The sequence below is a fragment of the Agelaius phoeniceus genome, chromosome 20 (assembly GCF_051311805.1).
Source record: "Agelaius phoeniceus isolate bAgePho1 chromosome 20, bAgePho1.hap1, whole genome shotgun sequence".
Classification (NCBI taxonomy): Eukaryota; Metazoa; Chordata; class Aves; order Passeriformes; family Icteridae; genus Agelaius; species Agelaius phoeniceus.
The window spans coordinates 11287603-11310834 of NC_135284.1; the positions used below are offsets into that span (position 1 = coordinate 11287603).

General features: G+C 58.2%; 3 protein-coding genes across 7 annotated transcripts in view; 2 read left to right on the forward strand and 1 right to left on the reverse strand.

Moving 5' to 3' along the window:
• Nucleotides 1–4600, forward strand: part of HIP1 (huntingtin interacting protein 1) — a 44005-nt gene extending 39405 nt beyond the window's left edge. For 4 of the 5 annotated variants that reach the window (XM_077188838.1, XM_077188837.1, XM_077188836.1 and 1 more), the window contains 8 exons: nt 117–175; nt 285–378; nt 717–817; nt 930–1035; nt 1164–1287; nt 1760–1821; nt 2338–2449; nt 2760–2902. In XM_077188838.1, the coding sequence (XP_077044953.1) occupies nt 117–175; nt 285–378; nt 717–817; nt 930–1035; nt 1164–1287; nt 1760–1821; nt 2338–2449; nt 2760–2770 (669 nt within the window). In that variant the 3' untranslated portion in view covers nt 2771–2902. The other variant, XM_077188839.1, reaches the window with a different exon arrangement.
• A 1623-nt stretch (nt 4601–6223) lies between these two features.
• On the forward strand, nt 6224–18974 carry LOC129129422 (nuclear envelope pore membrane protein POM 121C-like). The gene is made up of 13 exons (XM_077188573.1): nt 6224–6486; nt 6569–6772; nt 7040–7195; nt 9316–9396; nt 9676–9847; nt 10788–10879; nt 11633–11703; nt 12407–12531; nt 12924–13026; nt 13247–13417; nt 13744–15480; nt 16333–16461; nt 16666–18974. Exons 1-13 carry the CDS (start codon nt 6239–6241, stop codon nt 16758–16760), a joined length of 3384 nt encoding a protein of 1127 aa, XP_077044688.1. The 5' UTR covers nt 6224–6238; the 3' UTR covers nt 16761–18974.
• Nucleotides 18975–19195: 221 nt separating this feature from the next.
• Nucleotides 19196–22558, reverse strand: NSUN5 (NOP2/Sun RNA methyltransferase 5). Its single transcript, XM_054647183.2, has 10 exons — nt 22400–22558; nt 22162–22284; nt 21840–22014; nt 21654–21762; nt 21253–21391; nt 20777–20892; nt 20282–20460; nt 19997–20201; nt 19774–19926; nt 19196–19646 (listed from the first exon to the last, which is right to left on the reverse strand). Exons 1-10 carry the CDS (start codon nt 22490–22492, stop codon nt 19541–19543), a joined length of 1398 nt encoding a protein of 465 aa, XP_054503158.1. The 5' UTR covers nt 22493–22558; the 3' UTR covers nt 19196–19540.
• Between the last annotated feature and the right edge of the window lie 674 nt (nt 22559–23232).

The following is a 23232-nucleotide window of genomic DNA, read 5'->3' on the forward strand; positions in this document are numbered from 1 at the left end:
GAGGGTCACCAGGAGCAGAGAGGTGCCCACAGGCACAATGCTGGGGGCCTGCTGGGGCCCCTGTAGAGGCCAGGGAGACACACTGGGCTCAGTACAGCCTCTCTCCCCTCAACCAGGAGATGCTAAGCAAGGCACGGGCTGGTGACACTGGGGTCCAACTGGAAGTTAATGAGAGGTGAGTGATGATCAGAGCACTGGACAGAGCCAGGCAGGCAGGATGGGGACAGATGCTGCAGGCAGGGCAGCTGCTCCACAATGGGGACTCAGTGGTGTGTGTCTCACAGGATTCTGGGCTCCTGCACAGGCCTCATGCAGGCCATCCGTGTCCTGGTCCTGGCCTCCAAGGATCTCCAGAGAGAGATTGTGGAGAGCGGACGGGTGAGCTGGGACAGGGGTGGGGGCAAGAGGGTGCTTGTCCAGCTGGGGGTCATTGTGCACTTGTTGGGACATGCTGCTCCAACTGTTGTCCTGCTGGGACTTCCCCACCAGCTGCCAGGAGCTCCTTGCTGACCCCAGGGGCTCACCCTGGTTATAGTTCCTGGGGTGTCGTGGTGATCCCTGATCTCCCTTCCCACACAGGGGACCCCACAGCCCCCAGGTTCAGTGTGTCCCCACCTCCCACACACAACCTGAATGACACCCTGACCTCCTCCTTTTTCCCTCCAGAGCAGGGGTTTGGGGTGATCAGTAACTAATTGTGCCTTTACCAATGGCAGGGTGCAGCATCCCCCAAGGAGTTCTATGCCAAGAATTCACGCTGGACTGAGGGTCTCATCTCTGCTTCCAAGGCAGTGGGCTGGGGTGCCACTGTCATGGTGTAAGTGCCACTGTCACCAGAACAGGGAGAGGATGGCAGAGTCCTGCCATCGTTACAGGGAGGGGACACGGGTGGCAGGATGATGCTCCAGCTCCTCTTTGCTGTCCCGCAGTGATGCTGCTGACCTGGTAGTGCAAGGCAAGGGGACATTCGAGGAGCTGATGGTCTGTTCCCGGGAGATTGCAGCCAGCACCGCTCAGCTGGTGGCAGCCTCCAAGGTAGGAGCAAGGCTGCTACCCTTCCCATGATTCAGGGAGATGCGGGGGCACCATGTGGTCACCCCAAATCCTGGGGCTGGTCTTCTGCTCGCCAGCGGGGTGTGACCCCCTCCTCACTGTCCTGTCAGGTGAAGGCAGACAAAGACAGCGCCAACCTCTGCAAGCTCCAGCAAGCCTCCCGGGGCGTCAACCAGGCCACGGCCAGTGTGGTGGCCTCCACCAAGGCTGGGAAGTCTCAAGTGGAGGAGAAAGGTAAGTGTTGGGCTGCAGGGATCTTAGAATCATGTAATCACTAAGGTTGGAGAAGCTCTCTAAGACAATTGAGTTTACCTGTTCCCCCACCACTAACCATGTCCTCAAGTGCCACATCTACATGGTTTTTAAATCCCTCCAGGAACTGTGACTCCACCATACCCTGGGCAGCCTCTGCCAGTGCTGAACAACCCTTTTAATGAAGAAATTTTCCTTTTTATCCAACGTAAACCTCCTCTTGAGGCTGTTATCTCTGGTCTTAATGCTTGGAGCACAAACCTCCCCAAAACCTCTCCTCCTGGCACTCACAACTCTTGGTTGGCTGTGCCCCTGTGGTCTCTGCCCATGGCTGCCCGTCACTTCCTCCCTGCATATCCCATGGTACTAGACCCTGCCAGCAGCATGGGAGCTGCTGGGGAGTCTGACTGGGAGAGCAGAGCTTGAGGGGAGCTGGTGGTGTCTTTCTCCACAGATAGCATGGACTTCTCCAGCATGACACTGACCCAGATCAAGCGTCAGGAGATGGACTCACAGGTAGGGGATTCCCATGTTTTGAGAAACACAGCCGGTCAAGTGTCTCTTGGGCTGCCTGAGGTGGGGCATCAAATTTGCGATCACCATGCCCAGCTGCCCCCAGGTAGCACAAGCAAAGGCAAAGCCCAAGGTGTGAAGGCAACAGATGGGTTGCCCAGGAGTCACATGCTCTTGGTCCTCAATCCCTCCCCGATGCTGTTTGCATCGTGACATAGCAGCCCATGGCCACCCCTGCCCCCCGTGTACTGCCCACAGCACCCACCTCTGCCTGCCATGGGGCAGCTCTGGGGAATTCCCCTGCCTGGGATGCCCACACAGATCATTGTGCCTTCACTTGTCTGCATAAGTAGTGCCCACCTGAGCTCCATCCCCTCCCCAGGTCCACTCGTCATTGGAGAACTTGTGGGATGCACCTCTGTGGTCTTTGGGCTTGATGTTGGGGGCATAATGGGTGTGAAAGGGGAGTGCTTGGCCCAGCTCTCTGCTGGGGTGGGCATGTCCTGGCCATGTCCCCAGGTGCGGGTGCTGGAGCTGGAGAACCAGCTGCAGAAGGAGCGGCAGAAGCTGGGGGAGCTGCGCAAGAAGCACTACGAGCTGGCTGGCGTGGCGGAGGGCTGGGAGGAGGATGGTGAGTGGTGCCAGCCCTGCTCCCGCTGGGCAGCTGCTCCTGGAAAAGGTGGGGCAGGATGGAGAAGCCCTGCCTGCCATCCATGGCAATGAGAAGGTTTTGCTGCATCCCTCACAAGCCTGGGGATAGTTGGCACACATGGGCAAGTCCTATGGGGTCTCTCCACAGGAAAAACCCCATCATGTGGGATCTACATCATCCCCAGGAAGGGGGTTCAGGTGCTACTAGAGCAGCCTTGTGGTCCCAGAGGGATGGGGCAGAGGGATGCCGGTGGACAGTGCACCCCCTGACCCTGTCTTCCCAATTATAGCTGCAGATTAGCACCAGTGATAGAAGCAGCCCACAGGGGACACCTGGAACCCTGTGGGGGACACCCCTGGGACCCCACTTGGTGCAGTCTGTTGAGAAGAACCCCAAGGAAGTGGCACAGAAGCCCCCCTGAAGCACACATTCCCTGTGTCCCCCCAGGAGCCGCCTCCAGAACCAGAGCCGAGCCGCCAGCAAGACCCCAGGGCTGGGGCGAGGGCGCAAACTGCACCTGTATTTATTAGAGCTGCTGGGGGTGGGGGGAGGTGTCCACGCGGGGGTCTTTAACCCTTTAGTTTTGTTTTTGCACAGATTCTGGGAACTCTTAGAGCCTTCTCTGGCTGAGCGAGAGCGGTCAGGTTTCTCTTGCCTCTAGCTGCTTTTCCAGCCTTAATCCAGCCCCTGGCTCGACATGAACGTCCCCCCGCCCTGGGAATGAGCATGCTGACAGCCCCGGGGGTGCCACCAGGTGGGGGACAGCCTTTGGGGTGCTGCTGGGCTTGGTGCTAAGTGTGCTCCCCCTCAGTGGGACACTGGAGTGCCTTTGGCCACTGCAGGCTGAGAGGTGGTGTTCTCATGAGATACCCTGGCTGGTGACACAGGGTGCTAGGAACAGCTAGGAAAGGGGCAGGAGCAGGAGGGATGCTGCTATGAGCTCCTGTCCCTCGTTCCAGGTCCCCAAAATGCCTCCCAAACCCCCCCTGAGCTGGGCTGCTCTGCCCTGACAGTTCACTGTGTTCATGCCAGCAATAAACCCTCTGCAAGGTGCTGGGTGTGGCTTTGGGCCACCACAGTGCCACCACACAAGCCACTAGTTCCTGGGGACAGGGGGTGACTCTAGGGCAGCACACAGAGGGTCTAGGGGGAAGCCAGGGTGCCCCAAAACCAGAGCACCCCAAAGCCAGAGTAAGCAGCTCCCTGTCCCTGCTCACTTTGGTGCCACCCTGGCATCATCGCCACGCTCTTTGGGTGCAGGGGGTCCAGGGCCAGGGGTGGCCATGGAGCTGGCACCAGCCAGGGAACCTTTGTGCCTTGAGCAGGGGGCTCAGAGGGCAGGGGGCATCAGCCACCTCTGGGCCCCCCAGCTCATCTCGCTGCAGTGGAGACAGTGAGGTCAGACCATGCAGCAATGTTCCCATCCCCCACAGTCCTCCTGGTGCCCCTGCTGGGGCCAGTGTCCCTCCACTCGAGGTCCTGAGGACGGGATTTGGCCTTTCCCCCTTTGGGAAGAGGCTGGGCTGTCACTGTGTGCTTTCCCAGCAATGCCGTCCCGTCAGCACCCAGCTGGCACCTGGAGCAGTGGGACCTGCCACTGCCATGGCCTCAGAGCTGCCACCCCTCCACGCAGCCATCCAGCGTGCAGGGAGCCACTGTTCCCATGTCTCCCCGAACCCTGCTGCCAGAGCACCTGCTCCATGTGCCAGAGGGACCTGGGCTCCTGCTGCTTCCCCATCCTCAACTTGTGCTGGCTCCCCTTGGATGCAATACCAACCATCCCATTCCTGCAGGACACAGGGAGCCCCAAAACCCTCCCCACATTTTTGGGGGAGTCTCGCCTGCACGCCCAACTACCTCAGGCCTTGGGGCCCGGGAGCGGCATGGGGGTCACGGTGGCAGTGGGGGCTTGGGAACCAACGGCACTGCTTTCAGCCTAATCCACTTGTCCCTTTTGTATCTCAGCCAGGCATGGGCAGAGGGTCCCTGCAGTGTCCCCAGTGATGGCAGATGGTGTTGGGGATGGTGGGGGTGCCCCCCCCACTGCAGGGCAAGTCGATTTGGGTTTTCATTGTATGATAATGACCATGTTGTTTGTTTTGGATTTTTCAATAAAGCCTTCAGCCCAGCCCCACAGCCTGAAGGGGGGGGGGGGGGACGACACAGGGGACCTGTGTCACAAGGGGGTTGTGGGCTCTGCCCTCATCAGTGTGCTCAGTGGCCCCCAAAATCACTTGGTGTCGAGGTGACCCAGGTGTTGTTCTGGTGATGACCTCCAGCCTTTGCCCCCACTGTCCCACACCTGCGTGTCCCCACAGCAAGCCTGCATGTCACCTTTTTGCTGGGAGGGCACTAGGATGTGGTCCCAGCTCAGCCCTGAGGAGCGTGGGTGGCTTTGTCCTCCCTTCCTGGGAGGATGATGCTGTAGTGGGGAGGCCATGCAGATCACCCTGTCACCCCAGCAGAGCCGGGTGGCCCACATGGTCCACAGAGAGGGATCTCAGAGGAACGTCCCCTCCTAAGCATGGTTAACCCATCTGGGTGGCACCTAGTCTCCTCCTGCCTTGCCAGGGCCACCTGGACCCCTGGGATGCAGAAAGCCCTGTGACAGCAGCCACCGTCCCTGTCATTTTCCCTGCTGTTGTCCCTGCCTGCCATGGTCCCTGCCCTGCAGAACACAACTGGCTGGCAGTGGGGTGGGATATCCCCAGGAATAGCCATGTCTCCTGAGGAACCCAGGGGCTCAGCCAGCCAGAGATTTCCCGCAGTTTCCAGCCCTGTCCCCAGAGCAGGATGGTGGCAATGGCACCCTTCAGCTGAGACAAGGGGACAGGCTGGACACGGTGGTGACTGGGGAGAGGCAGGAATGTGCCTGCCGCTGGGCTCCTGCACGTGGGACACAAAGTCAGATATAGGGTCGGGACTGGGGACATATGACAGGAACTGGGACAGCGGGACACAGAGGCTGGAATGGTATAGGGGGGCTGTAGGGGACAGGGTGGGGAGAGAGACATGGGGAGGGGCAGAGGGGGGAACACGGAGGCTGGAATGATGTTGCGGGGTTGTTAGAGACAAGACAGGAACACAGAGACCGGGAGTACATGGGAATTGGGATGGTAAACAGGACTGTGGATTGGAGATGGGGAAATTGGAAGCTGGGTGGGGGAGACGTGGTGGGGAAGGGATGGGGCTGGGGCAAGCCCAAAGGTGCCGGTGGGAACAGGGGAGATGGATGACGGGGGGAGACCCCGGCGGGGGAACGAGAAGGGAGGACAGGAGGGCCATGTGGGGTCCCGGGGCTGAGCCCCGCCCGCCCCACTCTGCGCATGCCGAAAGCCCGCGGAGACAGGGCTGGCCGTGCTCCCGCCCATTTAGCCCCGCCTACTTCGGGCCCCGCCCACCCCGCGCGGCTGGAAGGGCCGCTCACCCCAGAAGCTCCGCCCCATAAAGCCATGGCCCCCACGTTGACGCAAGGGGGCCGGCCCCGCTCGCCCCGCCTCTCTCGTTAAGCCCCGCCTACCCATGGGACCCCGGTCCCTCCGTGCATGCCGGCAGGACTCGTCGCGCTGGGACTTGAAGCCCCGCCTACTGGGCGTGTCCCTCCAACTAAGCCCCGCCTCCGCTGTACGCGCCGAGAGGGCCGGCCGCGTTCGCCCTAAGCTCCGCCCACTCGGGAAGCTTCCGCCCTGCTGTTAAGCCCCGCCTCGTCCTCTCCTCCCTCCGCCCCCCCGCCCCGCAGAGCACGCCGGGAGTGGCGGGCGCGCGGCGATGGCGGGCGCGGGGCCGGGCGGGGGGCGGGATGGGGCCGTGAGGGCCGCGCTGGCCGTGGCCGCCGCGCTGGTGCTCGCCTTGGCCTGGCTGCTGCTGCGGGGCGCGCTGCTGGGCGCGGCGGCGCTGGGCGCGGCGGGCGCCTGGTGTGCCATGCGGCCCGGCCCGCCCGCCCCGCGCCCGCCCGGCAAAGCCGCCGCTAACGGGGGCCCGGCCGCCAGGGCCGCGCCGCGTCGCCCGCAGCCCGGGTAAGCAAGGGGAAGTTGGGGTAGAGCGGGTGGGGAAGCCCCAGACCGCATCGGAGGTGCTGACCGCGCTCTGTCCCCACAGGGTGCCGCGCTGCCGGCCGCAGGCCCCGCGCCGCCGCTACCCGCTGCCTGAGGCCCTGCCGGCCGTGCCTCTGTGCTTGCCCGCCGCCCGCTGGGAGGGCGGCTCCCCCCGCAGTACGCCTTGGGCCCGCCGGGCAGGGCCGCTCCGCAGCCCCGTCACCGTGAGAATTGCCCCGCCGGCCGTCGGCATCGCCCGATCCCCAGCGTGAGTACGGGGGAGACCGGGACACACCTGGGGGAGGAGCCCGGTTGTCAGCCACGGTGGGAACCAGGACACACTGTGAGGAACGCTCAGTCCACTGTGCTGTGCCCGGGAGCAGCATCCCATTCTGAGTGCTACCGCGTGGCTGGGAGGATGGTGCTGTCCAAACCTCCGGGAAGGGCTGCAGGGGAGACCTGTGTCCTCCCTTCTGAGGGGGGATCAGACCGGGACCCCAGCCTGTCTCACACCTCACTGTGCTCTGTTCCACAGTCTAGAGCAGCTGGTCTCACCTCTGGCCTTCCCAGCCACCAGCAGCCCTGACCCATGTGCGAAGGAAACTGTGCTGAATGCCATCAGGGAGAGCAGGAAAAGGGCTGTGGAGGAGGAGGACCAGACTTTTGAGAATGATCAGGAGACCAAAAGAAGGTAAAAAGGGAGCTGTTCAAGTTGCAGACAGTGCGTTGGGAAGGTCACAAATGGGATTCTTGCTCCAGAGGTGACAAATGAGGTGTATCCCAGAGCATGCCAGGCCCCATGAGACCTGGATTCAGGGCTGGAAAAGTACTGTGAGAAGTTAACTGCAGAGAGGAAGCACACCCCATCCATCACCCAGCCCTTGGTGCTGCATCTGAAAGTTCTCCTTTGCAGTCAAAGGAATGTGGTTTAGGTGTGGGTCCAGTGTGTTCCCCTGCCTGGCTGGGATGTGTTTTGGGAAGCCTAGGTGGGAACAGGCTTGTCTCCTCACAGGGGTTTGAAGACTGAGAAAGCATGGTGGGAAATGTTGGTATCTGCTGTAGGCTCTGTCCTTCCATCAGCCCCAGGCTCCCAGGAGAGATGGGATTACCAGGTGGAAGCATTGCACTTGGAGAGCTCCAAGCACTTCCCTTGTGAGCTGATCTAGCAGAGGGAGGTGAAACAAGAGAGAAAATGAGACACTGCTGCTTTTGTTACTCAAGGTCAGCAACTTCCATCCCTGAGTTCGAAGGAGGGAGGGTGCTATGTTTTTGCCAGTGTCCATAGGAAGGACAAGGAGCAAATCCTGAGAGCCATGGTCTGCCAGAGCCTTTCCAACCACCCAGCCACAGCACTGTCTTGCTATCCCACCCTCCTGCTTTTCCTAGAATCACAGGATGATTTGGGTTGGAAGGGACCGTAAAGGTCATCCAGTGCCACCCTCTATAATAGGCAGGGACATGCTCCACTAGACCAGGGTGCTCCAAGCCCTGTCCAACCTGGCCTTGAACACTTCCAGGAATGAGGCAGCCACACTTTCTCTGGACAGCCTGTTCCAGGGCCTCACCACTCTCAGAGGGAAGTATTTATTCTGTATATCTAGCCTAAATTACCCTGCTTTCAATTTGAAGCCTTTCCCCCTTGTCCTATGACAGCACTCCTTGATGCAGTCATTCTCCAGTTTCCTTGCAAACCCCTTCAGATCCTGAAAGGCTGCTGGGATGTCCACACAACCTTCTCTGCTTCAGGCTGAGCAGCCCCTGATGTCTCAGCCTGTTTCCACAGGGAAGGTGCTCTAGTCCCCTTAGCAAATTTGTAGCTCTTTTCTGGACTTGCTCCAAGAGTTGCCTTGTCCTTCCTAGTTGTGTTCATGGAGGCTCTTCCATCTGGGCTGGGATGGGGAGCTGAGACACTGCTTGGGCAGTGCCTGGGGCATTGTCCTGCCCCGGGGCTGCTGCTGTAGGTGGCCCAGGGAGCAGAGCAGGGTAAAGCAGGGCACACCATCCTCTTCCAGTGCTGAATTCCCATCTCTGAATGCTTGGCTCATTGGATCTGAGCCCCACAAGAGCCAATCAGGACAACAGAATGTGTGCGCAGACAAAATGAGCTCAGAGTATTTTTCTTTAAACTGTTTTTGTAATTTGTCAATACACAGCTCTGCTACAAAAGCCAATTTTGAAGGCATTAATGTCTGGCAAGCACAAGGAATGGCTGTAGATAGAAAATTTCGTGTACTTGGTGGACAGAAAGGAAGCTGTGTCAGCTGGAGAGTGTGGGACCACCTGTGCCTTGGAGTCAGTTTGCCCTGGGCTTGAGGGGAGCTTTTGGCCAAGTGACAGGGCTGTCCTACACCTCCAGTTCCACTTTACAGTAGGATGTCTTTTGTGATTTTGACACTTCAGATCCTCATGAAATCATAATGGGAAGGGCAATTCAGTTTTTTACTTGAACTGTCCAGGGCAGTGGTTAGGAAGAGGTCAGAGCTCAATCCTGTTCAGAAAGACTGAGCAGCTCATTTCTAGAAGTGTTTTGGCTTAGAGTAATGGATTTAAGCAAATTTTTTTTTTTTACATGAAACTACTGTGCCAAGCAGGCAGCTGGATGAGCTCTTGGGGTTTGGGGTGAGTCAATGAGGACAGGCCCATAGGGAGAGAAAATCTGCAGCAGGGTGTAGGTGGGGAAAAGCTCTGTCCTGAGTATTGGGTGCCAGGAAAAAAGCAAGGTTTGATCTCTCTCTGGGTGCTCAGCCTGCCTTTCCCTAGGCTGGGAGAAGCTTCCACACTGTCATAGGCTTTCACACTCTCTTCCCACAGGCGCCACGACAGCAGTGGAAGTGGGCAGTCAGCATTTGAGCCACTGATAGCCAATGGTGCCCCTGCTTCTCTTATACCCAAGTAAGTGCCCAACGGCCAAAAGCAGCTCCTAGAATGGGAGGGAGCAAATGTCTGTGGGATCTGGAAAAAGGGGCTTGGGTTTTGCTTGCAGAGCCTATCTTCAGGGCAGAGCAAGAGAGACTGTGATTGTGCCTTCTGTCTGTCACCCTGTGACAGCAAGGCTGTGCTGCTGCTGAGAGTTGTTTCTAAGCAGGATTTCCTTCCTCCACCTGCCCTGTATGAAAAGGACCAATGGGCAGGAGCAGCGAGGAGCTCATCAAACCTTCATCCCCCCCCCAGGCCAGGCTCTCTGAAGAGGGGCCTCATCTCACAGTGCCCAGATGACTGCTCTAACAAGAGGTCTCGCACCTCCTCCATGAGCTCCCTCAACAACACTTACGCTGGTGGGATCCCCAGCTCCATCCGCAATGCCATTGCCAGCTCCTACAGCTCTAGCCGGGGCCTCACACAGGTAGGGACACTGTATCTTGGCATTCTTTTGGGATCACCCCTGTAATCCCAGCTCTGGGCTCGTGAGGAGACAGTGGTGTGGCATGGTGTCTGGACCCAGTGTGGCTCAGCCTGGCAGTCTCACCACCTCAGAGAGCAGGTGAGCTGTGGGCCGTGGGCCAAGCAGCAATTGTTTAGTTTTTGGAGGAGTTCCCAGGCTGAGCTGTACTACTGCTTTTACACCAAACCAAGAAAGAGACTGTTTTCTCCTCTCTCCTTCTTCTTGGTCAGTCTGCTTGACTGGATAGATCCAGGTGAAGGAAAAAATGGTGTTGCTGTGCTGACATCTTTTCAGCAGGAATCAGCAGTGTGGGAGCCATGTGTTCCCATTCTGACTCAGGTCCCACCTGCTGACAGTGATGGAGCACTGCTTGTGGCCTGGCTGGGCTTGCAAATGTGCCAGGGACAGATAGCCATGGCTACTGGAGCTTTGTCTGTGTGGGGAAAGGTTTGCTCCAGGCGGTGGGAGGGAGGGGTTTGCTGGGACTGCAGAGTCTCACCCTTGCATTGGAATCCCATCTGCTTTGAACTCCTGGCAAGGAGGTGCTGCCTCCTGCCAGAGCAGCCCCACACACAAGGGTGTCCAAAGCAGTTGGGTGGCCTCTACCTGTGTCACACAAAGGCAAGGTCCCAGCAGTGTACTTCCTCCCTGGGCTCAGTCAGGGCAGTAAAGGCCCTGGAGGCTGCTTGTTTCTTATGTGGGTTCAGCTTAGGGTGGCCAGATTTTGTGCTCCCTAAAATGTGGAGGGGAGTTTAAGTGGTGGTGAAGCAGGAGAAGCTCTGAGCTCATTGGGCTCAACAACCATGGCCCTGGGCAATGGGGCTTATTGTGGGAGAGCAGGGGGCCTGTACTCTTTGCCAGACCCATGCCAAGTTACTGCTGGTATCTCTCTGCATTCCAGCTGTGGAAGAGAAGAGGTGTGAGTGTGTCCCCTCTGTCCAGCCCAGCGTCCTCCCGCCCCCAGACACCAGAGTGGCCTCTCAAGAAAGCCAGGTAATCAGCTGATGGCCAGCCAGCAAGAGAGCGGTCTTTCCCAGCCATCTTAGCATGTAAATCCCACTTTCCACTGGAGCTGGGACAGTCCAGGCTCCTCTCCTACACACAGTGATGTAGAGACCCACTTGTGTCAATTGGCCTCCCTGTCACCTTGTCATGCTGTGGTGTGTCTAAGCTGTGTCACCCCTGGCCCACTCCCCATTAAGGTCAGAGATTTAAGGGCACAGGTTGCCACAGTAGTGATGGTGCCTGGTGGCATTGGCCTGGCCAGGATTGCCAGATCATTAGGAAGAGACAGGCCCTGATTTTTGCCTTGTCAAAGTCAAATCCCAGGATCTGTATTTTAGTGCCTGCCTTGGAGCACAGCCTGTGTTCTCTTCTTTCTGAAATCAGAGGAGCCTGAACTTAGGTCAGAACTAAAACTGGCACAACCACCTGGATGGGCCCAACCTGCAAGGGGCAGTAACTGCCATCTGAGACCCCCAGCTACCCTTCTGAGGCTGACTCATCTTGTGGAGGGTGCTCAGGCTCAGCCAACCTGAGCCTGGAGGAGGAAGCAATTCCTCTCCCTGGAGTTGGGCAAAGCTTTTGTCTTGAGATCTGTTTGCAGGAGGCAAATAATCATCAGGGATACTCCTGCAAGTCTTCAGCGATACTCCTGCAAGTCTTCAGCCTGTTCAGTCTCATCCTGCTCCCTGCAGACAGGGATGGGCCCAGGGTTGACCTTAACTGTCCCTCCTGCTTACACAGGGAAGAAGAGTCACAGCATTCCAACGCTTCCACCCCAGTGAAATTAGACAAGGAGCTGCAGACAGAGAAAGGTAAGTGTAGGTGTGCTCTGACACTGCACCCAGGTCACCAGTGCAAGCAAGAGAGGAGGACAGGAGGCAGCCGAGGTCTGCAGTGGGATTGGCTTGAGGGGTCACTTGGAAACTTGGCATGTGCTGGTCCCAAGGCAGTGGCACTTCTGCCCTTAGTGATGCCCTAGTGGGATTTCCAAGTGATAAGGGGGTGATGACAGTGTTGGGGTGCTAGCAGATGCCTGGGAACTGGCTTGCAAAGGGGAGTTCCAGCTCCCAGCCCAGCATGGGTCAGGTGTCAGCCTTGATCTGCAAACTGCAGTAGCATGAGTAGTACTCTGACCAAATTCCAGTCTGAGCTTATTCCAATGCTTCCTCAGCTAAAACGGAGAGGAAATCCTCTGTGCCCGTGGCAGATGGGCCCCATAATACAGTGCTAGCTGTGGCACGTATTTTGGGTAAGGCAGTGTGTTGGCACAATCCATGGGATTCCCATCTAGGAAGGGGCTACTGCCCCACAGAGCCCCACCAGCCTCATGTCACAGACCTCCTGGATGTGAAGCTGCTCTTCAGGGTATCACAACCTTGTCCTCAGCTTAAAACCATGCCCCTGGCCCTGCCCCCTGCGTGGGGCCACCCAGAGTGGGGTCAGAAGGGACAGACCCATCACTACAACCAAACACTTCTCTGCCCAGAGCTCGGCCTAACTTGTGTCCTTCTATAGGTGTGGAGTCACCAGTGTGGAAGAAGCAGAATTCCCTGAGCCCACCATCTGCTTCGGGGAGCAGTGGGAAGCGCAAGCGGAAGATCCCATTGCTGTCATCTTTCCGTGGGGACCAGCTAGTGCTGGTATGTTGCTGTCTCACAGGCTTTTTGGTCCCACTCTGGCAATAGAATGTGCTCACTGCAATTTCTGCAGGGCTGGGGGCACACTGACCTGCCTGCCCTCAGGAAGGAGGCCCCGTCCTTGGTCGAGTGGGAAGTGACGCTCTCCCCAGCCCCAGTGTCTGGTGGGCTGTGCGTGGTTGTGCTGCCTGCTGCCGGACCAGGTAATGGCCTGGGGAAGGCCTGCCATGCCCTCAGTGCCACGCCGGGGGCCCACCAGTGTCCGGGACCCGAGCAGCTGCGGCAGGACCACCTGCTTCACAGGGCTCACCACAGACAGTCGCCAGCACACCTTCAGAGAGGCTCTGCCCGCTTCCCTGGGAAGGAGCTAAGCTGCTGCTGCTCTCTCTTGGCAGCCCCCACCACCTCAGCTGGGCTACTCCGTCACCTCAGAGGACCTGGATGCAGAGAAGAAGGCAGTGCTGCAGTGGTTCAACAGTGTCTTGGAGGATAAGGCTGGTAAGGATGGGCTGGAAATGTGGAGGAGTAGAAACAAGCTTGGGTCTGGGGGTGCTCTTGATGCCTTCCAGCTGAAGAAATCTCGTGCTTTGTGGTGCTGGGTGAAGTTGCCCAGGGCTGTAGGGTATAGGTGCAGTTCCCCTGCCTGCTGGGAAATTCTGCTAAGGGTTTGTTCCTCACAGCCAGTTGTGGGTCCTGATATCTTGCTGTTTCCCTGTAGATGCAGTCCCCAGCACCACTGCAGAGACGATGCCTGTGTCCAAGCCAGCGGTGTTTGTTGTGACCTCCCCTGGGCCTATGCCTGCCTCCACAGCTCCTGCCCCAGCCAGCTCCTCACTTCTGGACAGTCTTAAGAAGATGCAGAGCAGCCAGGCTGTGTCCACAACACCAGGTGAGGCGGAGGAGGAGAGTTGGCACAGTGGAATGCCAGCAGAGTCAGGCAGGTGCAGCAGGAACTCCTCGTTGTCTCTGCATGAAGCAGCTGACAAAAAACGTCTGTTCAAATGCTCTGCTGGCAGCAGAGCTAGCATTCAGGGCTTGAGGGAACACCTTTGGGGATGCAGAGCCCCTGGTCATGCTGGAAGCTATGGTAACCATGGAGGGCTAGGTGTGATGGGAGCTCTGGGAGCCTTTGCAGCCGTAGGTCAGTACCGTGGCCGAAGGGTGGGCTTCTGAAGGTGTCCCCTTGTCCATAAATAAGCTCTTTCCCCTTTCCAGATTCCACTGGAACTGTGGCAGCATCCCAGCCACCTCTGTCAGCTGCACAGCCACCTGCTCCTGCTGTGTCATTGGAGTCAAGCTCTCTTCCTGCCATCTCTGCTGACACCAGGCCTGTGCCTGTATTGAGCACACCTTCCCCCAGTGCTCCCACTGCCCTGGTGGTGCAACCCCCCAGCAGCCTGGCCCCTCCTGTGTTCACTGAGCTGGGCCAGACGCCCAGCAAGCCTCCCTCCTTCCAAAAGCCAAGTATCCTGTTTGGGATGCTGAACACCCAGCCAGCCAGCCAGCCAGCAGTGACGGCGGCCGCTACTGTGCCCACCATGGCCACTGCCACACCCACTGCATCCACTGCTGTGCCCACTCCACCCACTGCCATGCCCACCACAACCCCCATCTTCAAACCCATCTTCGGTGCTGTGCCGAAGAGTGAGAATGCAGCAGTCTGCACAGCTGTCACTTCCACCACAGCCACCATGCCCGTAAGCTCAGGCCCTGCCTCAACATCCTCCACATCTTCCATATTCAAGCCCATCTTTGGCAGCATCACTGCAGCTTCATCTCCAGCAAAAGTTTCTCCTTTTGCCTTCAAATCTGCGGCACAGCCAGCCTCAGAGCCGACAACTGCCTCCACAGCTGCTCTGGCAGGAATCACGGGTCTTCCCAACATCATCTTCACCACTGCAGCTACAACTGCCACCACCCAGAGTTCCTCCACGGATGCCACCATTAAACCTGTCTTCAGCTTTGGACAGAACCCGCCTGCTTCCACTGGCCCTGCTGCTAGTGTGACTGTCACTGCTGCCACCTCCACCAGCACAACACAGCCCTTCCTGTTTGGAGGCCTCTCCAGCTCTGCTCCCAGCACAGAAACCAGCTTTACCCCCTCAGGGCCTGTGTTCCAGTTTGGGAAGCCACCTCCAGCTGCAGTCACTGCCACCGCCAGTGTCCCAGGAGGCCCTGCCTTTGGCCAGGTACCTTCAAACTCAACGGTTGCTGCCACCACCGTGGGCTTTAGCATATTTGGGAGCACTACACTGACCACCTCTGCCCCAGCCACCACAGCTCAAGCGCCGCTGACATTCGGCTCCTCAGTTTCAGCTTTTGGCAGCTTTTCAGCCAGCACAAAGCCACCGCCACCGTACCCTGGCACTGGGAGCCAGCTCACCTTCAGCGCTGGAGCTGTTGAGAGCCAGGTGCCCACCAGCAAGCCTGCTGCTGGCCCCATCAGCTTCACCCCCCCATTCAATTTCGGAGCCTCCCCGGCACAGTCGGTGGCTCAGCCAGCATTTGGCAGTGGTGCCCAGCCAGCCTTTGGCACAACCAGTGCCCAGGGCTCCTTTGGCACCAGCAGCACCCAGGCAGCATTTGGGACCACCACCTCGGTGTTTTCTTTTGGAACAGCCACCTCCACCACATCCAGCTTTGGTGCCACCACCCAGACCACAAGCAGCAGCACCGGTGCCAGTGTCTTTGGCACCACTCCATCTCCATTCACTTTTGGGGCCAGTACCCAGCCGGGCCCCTCCACCAGCGCCTTTGGGATGGGTACACCGGGCCTCAGCAGTGGGTCCCCAGCTGTGGCCTTCAACTTCGGGGCTGGGCAGAGTGGGGCAGCCCCAGCCGCAGCACCCTTCGGCTCATCTCTGCCGCAGAGTGCGCTGGGAGCACAGGGCCAGAGCACACCCTTCGCCTTCACCATGACCAGCACTCCCAACAGCAAGCCTGCATTTGGAGGTGAGTCATTGTGGAACCATGGAATGGGTCATGTTGGAAGGGACCTTTAAGATAATGTTGATCCACCCCCCCTGCCATTGGCAGAGACACCTTCCACTAGACCAGGTTGCTCAGGGCCCTGTCCAACATGGCCTGGAACATTTCCAGGATGGGATGGAGGCAGGCAGGCCATCTTGAGGATCTAGAGTTGGGCAGGAATATTTCTGATGGACCTTGCCAAGGTGCCCAGGGTCCACAGCCCTGGTGAGGCCAGTACTCCTGCTATGCAGAGCCTTGCTGTACAAAGGGAAGGCACTCCCATCACTTCCTGTAACGATCCTGCCCCTCTGAGGAGGGGAATCCCTAAACTCTGCTCATTGGCCCCTCTGAAGGCACCAGCTCCCCGACTTTGCCCATTCAAGTGTCCTGCAGGAGCTGAGGTCGTCTGAGTCCTTAAGAATCACCTGGAACACCTTAGTGAGCTGGAATGCTGCCAGCCAGCAACTGCTCCATGGATTGTGCCTAACAGCAAAACTGTTATGTTTCCCTAACACTTGAGTTCCTCACTGGATATTCCCAGCTCCCATGGAACTGAAACCGACACAGTGAGCAACTCCTTGATCTAGCAAGGCCAAGGTCTTTGTTCCTCTCTGACAAATCCTTCTGTGCGGCCCTGCTGTTCAGAGAGTCCAGGGATTATCTGGAGAGTGTACCTTTGCATTAAAAGGGCTTTTCAGGAGCAGAGGCTGGTTCTGGGGGATTGTGGTGCTTCAGCCCCCATAGAGCATCCTGTACCTCCTCTGGGTGCCACCAGCTCCCAAAGGCTCTTTCTCCTTTGCCAACCCTGTCTCACAGTGACCTGTTGCTTTCCAGGAGCTTCAGTGCCCACTTTTGGGCAGGGCACGCCTGTCCCTGGAGCTGTGGGCAGTGGAAGCAGCACCCTTTCCTTCAGGACACCCAGCACTCCTGCCTCAAGCTTTGGAGGAGTCGGCACTTCCTTTGGTAAGGAGGGAGTTGGTGCTCCAGCCTTGGGGAACTCATGGGTCATGGTGTCCCCTTAGGCTGGGGACAGTGGTAGGGCCAGGTGTTCTCTGGGAGATGGCTCAGGGAGTACATGCTGGACTCTTGCCAAGCCTTCCATTCCTCCCAGGGTGAGGATTGCACTGATTCCAAAGCTAGCAACCTGAGCAACCTTTCTGCTTCCAGGTTCATCCACTCCCGCCTTCTCCATTGGGGCAGGATCCAAGATGGGCACTCGCCAACGGCTGCAGGCACGGAGGCAGCACACCCGCAAAAAGTAGCCCTAGTGCTGCTGGGCTCCACTGGCTCACGTGTGGGGGCCTCTGGACTGGAGCTGTCCCTGTGGTGGGACCAGGCCCCGTCTCTGACACCCACTGGATATACCATGCTGGGACAGGATAAGCCAAACTCTTGTTACTTGAACAATTCCAGACCCAAGACTGGATAAATCTCTGTACATATCCACAATGTTCTTTCCCTCAATTTATTTTGCCTTGTTTAATAATGTGTACATTTCTCCCCATTTGCTTCTTCTAGCTGTTTCCATGCCCCTCCCTAGCCCTTAGCCAGCCCCAAGGCCATGTCCCGCTCAGAGCTTGGCTGGCGACATGCTGTGGTTCCGAGTTGCTGTCAGACGCCGTCTTCACCAGGTCCCAAAATCTTTCCCGTTGTTCATCCCATGGCCTGGTGAACATGGTCCCATGCCTGCAGCCAGGGTGAGTTCTAGCCTGGCTCTGTTTCGGTGCCACAGGTGACTGGCATGGGCGTGGCTGGGTGACACCCCTGGGACCTAATGTCTGCTACCTCCAGCTGAGGACATGCCATAGCCTGGGACCTGGGCTGGAGGCACGGGGTGAGGATGGGGGTCCCCCCACCCCTCTTCCATCTCCGCTGCTTCGTGGGGCTGTGGGCTGCCCCCTGCTCCCCAGTTCTGCTTTATCCGTGCTCCTGTTCCTGCACTCACTGAATCGAGTTTGGAGGAAGAGCTAAACCGTGTGTGTGGCGGCATGTTGGTTATGCCGGATTTGCTGTTTGGAGTTTCTTTTTCGGGGGCACCAGTCCTTGGGGGGAGACGTGCCCTGGCTAATTGGGTGTTGACAGTAGCATCACTGCGTGGCTACTCGTGCTGGGGAGTTGTATCTTCTATGTTGTGACTAAAAGGCAGCTAGGACAGGGGATTCCAACTATGGCAGTCTCTCCACTCCCTTTTCCTCTCTCTTTCCCCTCTCTTCGCACTTCAGGGGGCTCTGGAATTGCTCACAGAAGGAGTCCAGAGCAGATGCATTCTCCCCTCCATCCCAAATCCAAGTTGTTTTTCATTTTTCAGCTCATTTCCATCCCAGTGGGTTTTACTAGCTCCTAGGAACTGTGGTGCTGCTTCCCTTGTCCCCATCTAGCCCGGAGTGGGATTCCCACTCTTCCCTGCCTTGGAGCTTCTGTGGGAAGAGACTGCCAGAGATGGGGATCACCAAAGAGCCACCCCCTGCCATGTCCCTGGTGAGGGATGGGCACTCCATTCCCAGGAGTGCTTTGCTGCTGGGTTTTTACTCTCCGAGCCGTGTGAATGTGTGTGTTTGCTGGGGTCTAAATTAAAAAAAAAAAAAAAAAAAAAAAAAAAAAGAAAAAAAAAGAAAAAATCACAAATATTTAAACATTTTTTAACAAAATAAAAATTTATTTTTATATTTAAGCTAAATTGCCTTCAAATTCCTTCAAGCTTGGTTCAGTGAAGTTGCCTACCCTGAAGCCGTTAGTGTTTAGCTATTCCCACCCTGCCTGTGCCTGTGGGAATGCACTGTACTGGGAAAGGCAGCTGCATCTTGCGGGCTCTGCCATGCTCCCCTCACTGTTCATCATCCCCTTCCTTTTAAATGTGATGTATGTGGATGTGACTAAACCTTTTTTTGTTTGTTTTTTAAAGTTTTTAATTATTTCTCTGAGGGTGGCGAGCAGGAGCTCTCATGTTATGGTGCTGAGTGCCAGGGTCAAGACATCTCTCCCAGCAGAAAGGGCAGTTGATGGGCTCTATGTGGGACAGAGGGGACACAGCCCTGTAGTAATGGGACATAGAGGACCGCAGAGGGCAAGGGGCTATTGCCTGCCAAGACTGACCTTGTGTGTCCTTCCCTGTACCCGTTAGGATCCTGGGCCAGGAGAGCACCTGCTCCTCATCCCTGAGGTGCCAGAGTTTGGCCAGGTCAGCTCTGAGAAGACGGGGATGAGCTGGGACAAGGTTGAGGCCACCCTGACTCTGGGTCCTGCCCCCAAGTAGCTGCCCCATGTAGTCCCACGCACCCGTGAGGAGCCAGGCTGTCCCTTCCCTACCACACAGGCCCTGCTGGGAGAGCCCCTTGCGCCTGGGGAGAGGCTGGTTTTTAACTGACTGAAGACTTGGATCATTCCTGGTGTTGGCTGATGAGGAATTTAGTGTGAATGTGCAATTTTTGTTTCCTTGCTTCTTATGTCTCCGGTTTAAAATAAAATGACTCTGTTCACTTGGCTGTGCCCATGTATGTTTCCTGGGGCTGGGATTCCCAGGGCAGGGTGGTGCTAGTGGGGTTCAGGTGCAGCACCCTCTGGCTCATGTGTCCTTGCTCCCCCGGTTCAAAGAGAGGGAGAGGATTATTATTATTTCACCTTTTTCCCCCCACTATGCCTCTACTATGAACAGTGGCAGTTTCAGGGCAGGACTACACAAACACACTGGAAAAAACAGTGAAAAGAGAGAAACTTTTAATCTGCTTCATCCCTACAGTGAATTTTTTTCAGGAGGGAACATGATAAACTACCCTTAATCCAGCTGGAGGACCCCAGCCCTGCAGGGTGCAGAGTGGGGATTGCCTTGGGAGCAAACCTGGGGCAGGGGTTGGCTGCAAGGGGCAGCCCTGGGTGAGCAGTTGCCCCTTCCTGGCATCAGGGTGGTCCCAGCATTGGCACTCAGTCCCCAGCGTTACAGAATTCTCGCTATGACTGCAGTTAGCACATAGCTTGACTTGTGTTCAAGCCAGTATGTGTTCCCCACAGCCCCAGCTGTGCAGGGGTTTGTCCAGAAAATGTTGTTTCACTCTTTCACCCGCTGCTTTTTCTTTTTCCTCTTCTTGGGAGCTGCTCCTGGCTCTGTTCCTTCTCCTGGCTGTGGGTTCTCCTTGGCTGCTGCAGGCAGGGAGCTGTAGACAAGAGCAAAAGGCCTGAGCCACAAACACCCCCTCACACCCTCCCCAGGGTGCCCAGAGCACTGACCTTGGCCATGGTGCCCCCCAGAAGCAGCTGGAGTCCCCCACAGCCCCCCCTCACCTGGGGGCAGCAGCCCCTTCCCTGCACCGCTCCAGCACAGCCACGAAGAAGCCATGGGTGAGGGTCTCTGCAGGGGAAGCACGGAGGCAGCTCTCTGCTCCAGAGAAGGCCGCGAGTCCTCGGCAGGGCCAGGATGGGAAGGCAGTCACCAGCCTGCGGCATGGAAAAGGGTCAGTACCAAACACTGCCCTACAGCCCCCCAGGTTCCCTGAGCCAGACCCACCTGAAGGCCGAGCCCCACTCCTGCAGTACAGCCTGCATCACATCCTCATTCTCTTCCTGGTGTAGGGAGCAGGTGGAGTAGACCAGGCGCTGGAGAGCTGGAAAGCTCAGGGCATGGCTGAGGACACGGCGCTGGAAGCCAGCCAGTGCCTGCAAGCGTTCAGCACTCGGGGCCGCCTCCTCCCCTGGCCCCCGCGTCACCATTCCTGTGGGACAGGAGCTGTCACCCAGGGTTTGCACACCCACAGCCCAGTTCCAAGTGAGCAGCTGGAGCCCCGCACATTACCTGAGCCACTGCAGGATGGGTCGAGAAGGATGTGGGTTACCCTGCTGTATTTGCGGTCTCTGGGGTCCACGGTCAGGAAGTCCTGCTGGACCAGCTGACAGCCAGTGACCCCTGCCCGTGTCAGCAGTGTGTTCATGGTGGCCACGCGCTTGGGGTCCACATCAAAGGCAAAGATCTGTCTGAAGGCAGAGCCAAGTGCCCAAGACAAGCTGTGAACAGACCACCTGGCCTCCAGGAACACTCAAATACTGGGCAGGCAGACCTTGAGAGCTGCCTCCCCTCTGGCAGGGTTATGGAATGGGCCCAGGGCTGGGGGCTGGGAGTGAACCTCTATGAGACTTCATGTCCCCTCAGGTCCTTCCAGTGGCCCAGAAGTGACCAGCTCACCTGAGCTGGTGACAGGTTGTAGCTCCTCCTGCCATCTTCTTGTGGGCTGAGGGGGACCAGGGCCACCTCCCCCCTTCCCTCCACCCCTGCACACAACCCTGCCCTCACCCCTTGTTCTTCAGGATGGCAGCCAGGTGGCTTGTTTTGTTTCCAGGGGCAGCACAGGCATCAATGACATGGGAGCCAGCAACAGGGCCAAGGAGGAAGGCAGGGAGGCAGCTGGCCTGCAAGAGGGCAAAGACCATCAGAGGGGTGGGCAGAAACACCTGGCCCCTCCTCAGGCATGGCTGATGCTGTGGAGTCACAAGGACCACCATGACACAGGGCCAAGGCCACCACCACGCTCCACTAAAAGCCTTGCCCAACCCACAGCCCCCTGCTCCTCCCAACTCCCACAGGGATTTTATACCCCAGAATTTCATCTTGAACCATCAAAGAACAGAAGCAAAGCCCCAGGGGTGTCCCACAGTTTCTGCTTTGACTTAAATGCTGCAGCAAGCTGAGCCATTGTGGAAGGAGCTCACCCTTCATGCCTGTCAGTAGCTTTCCTGCCCCTGCAACTTTCTGCTCCCCAGTTCCCCCACCTTGTCCTGCAGAATTATGTGTCCTGAAGTATACAGCAGGTTGTCATGGAGGTCTGTCTGCGAAGGGAAAACCAACAGCTCCGGAAGATGCAGATCCAACATGAATTTTTTTCCAGAAAGGGCCTTCAGCTCCTCCACACTGTCCAAGAGACACAGGGAGCATGAATACAAAGTCCTAATCCCATTGCTCACAGCAGAGCCCAGGCTGAGAAATCCCTTCATCCCATAGCTCCTCACCAGCTCCAGGCAGCACCCAGATAGGCAGCATCTAAGAGTGGGGAGTGATAGAGACCGCAACCCAATCACTCTGAGCACCAAGCTCAGCAACCCTTCAACCCACCAGACCTCATCCCACTTGCTGACATTCCGGGAAAGGTGGGATAGCAGAAAGAAACACTCACCTGGCTGCCTTGCCCAGATAGGCATATCCCTGGCGCTTGAAGAACTCGATCACATCATCCACACAAGTCTTCAGGGTGTTGACCCGGACGTAGCGCGGGACCTGGGAGGCTGCAGGGGCCGGACAGGTCAGACACAGACCCCACTGCTCCCAACACAGGGTGCCCACCCAGCCCGAGCCCACTCACCTGCGGTGCTTACTGCCTTCTCCGGGGCCAGCAGGTCCTCGTTGCGGCTCACCTTGTGCCGCACCTTCATGCGGGCCAGCTCAGCCTCCAGCCGTGCCCGGTGCCGCCGGGCCAGGGCCTTCCACCGGCCCCCGCACTTCAGCCCCTTGCCGAAGAGCAGGTCATACACCAAGACCTGCGGGGAGGGGACGAGGTGAGCCTGGTCCCGCCGCCCAAGGCCACCGCGGCTCCGGGACACCACGACCTGGGGATTCTGCGAATCCGGGACAGCGCGGCTGTAGGACATGGTCCCACGGCCCAGGGATTCCGCGGACGGCCGTACCTTCGCCAGCTGCGGCGGCAGCTTCTTCTCGGTCTCCAGCAGCGCGGCTCCATCCAGCAGCTTCTCCAGCACCGAGGCGTAGCGGAGGGTCTCGGACACCAGCGCGTACAGCTGCCGGACATGCTGTGGAGCAGCCAGCGATGAGCGCTACCGGGCCCGCGCCGGGCTCCGGGCTCCTCCCGCCCTCCCGGGTGCGACTTCCCTGGCCGCCCTGCACCCCCGTTCCCTCCGGGCGCACCGGGAAGCCGCTGTTGTACACGAGGCTCTTCAGGCCGCCCTCGCCGCGCTCCAGCCCCGCCAGCACCGCGGCCGCCGCGCTGTACAGCGCCATGTGCGCCCCGCGCCGCTTCCGCCGGGGCCTCCGGGGCCGCAGGGGGCGAGCGCGGCCCCGCTCCGGGCTCGGTGCCCGGGGCAGAGGGGGCGGAGCGGGCACCGTGCGGTCGCTGCTAGGCGGGCAGCGCGGGCGGAAGGACCCGGCCCATCCCGGCTACACCATCATCGCAGTTACCCCGGCCAACCCAGTCACCCCGGTCACCCCTATCACCCTGGTCACACGGTGATCCCAGCCACCTTGTCCACCCTGGCCACCCCGACCACCCCATCATAATGACCTCGGCCACTCTGGTCGCCCCGGCCAGCCAATGACCCCGGTCACCCCCATCATCCCGGCCACCCCATCATCGGTGACTTTGGCCAGCCCAGTGACACCATTGACCCCCGTCACCCTCCCTGTTCATCCTGGTGATCCCAGCCACCCTGACCAACCAATCACCCTGACCATCCTGGTTACCCCGGCCATGCCAGCCACCTCTACCAGTGACCTTGGTCGCCAGCCCCGGACACCCCATCCGGTCCCTGCATGTGGAAGCACACTGACATTACTACTGATTGTTAGACCCTGTGGTACCCTGTGGGTGACGGGTTGGTGGGGATTTGCTGCAGACTTTGGTGGTGCTTATGCTGCACTCAAACAGAGCAAAGAATGCCCAGCCCTGGAAAGAGGGGTCTGCTCCAGGAAAGGGATCTGCTCTGAGAAAGATGGATCTGCTCCAGGAAGCTCAGAGAAGTATA

Bases quoted from the DNA above. Each gene is read 5' to 3' on its own strand.
- LOC129129422 (XM_077188573.1), top strand. From the start codon at position 6,239: ATGGCGGGCGCGGGGCCGGGCGGGGGGCGGGATGGGGCCGTGAGGGCC. The intron at 12,532-12,923 runs GTATGTTGCTGT...CTCTCTTGGCAG, and splicing joins GTGGGGACCAGCTAGTGCTG to CCCCCACCACCTCAGCTGGG. The intron at 15,481-16,332 runs GTGAGTCATTGT...GTTGCTTTCCAG, and splicing joins CAGCAAGCCTGCATTTGGAG to GAGCTTCAGTGCCCACTTTT.
- NSUN5 (XM_054647183.2), bottom strand. From the start codon at position 22,492: ATGGCGCTGTACAGCGCGGCGGCCGCGGTGCTGGCGGGGCTGGAGCGC. The intron at 21,763-21,839 runs GTGAGTGGGCTC...CGGCCCCTGCAG, and splicing joins GAAGGCAGTAAGCACCGCAG to CCTCCCAGGTCCCGCGCTAC. The intron at 20,893-21,252 runs GTGGGGGAACTG...GCCCTCTTGCAG, and splicing joins ACATAATTCTGCAGGACAAG to GCCAGCTGCCTCCCTGCCTT.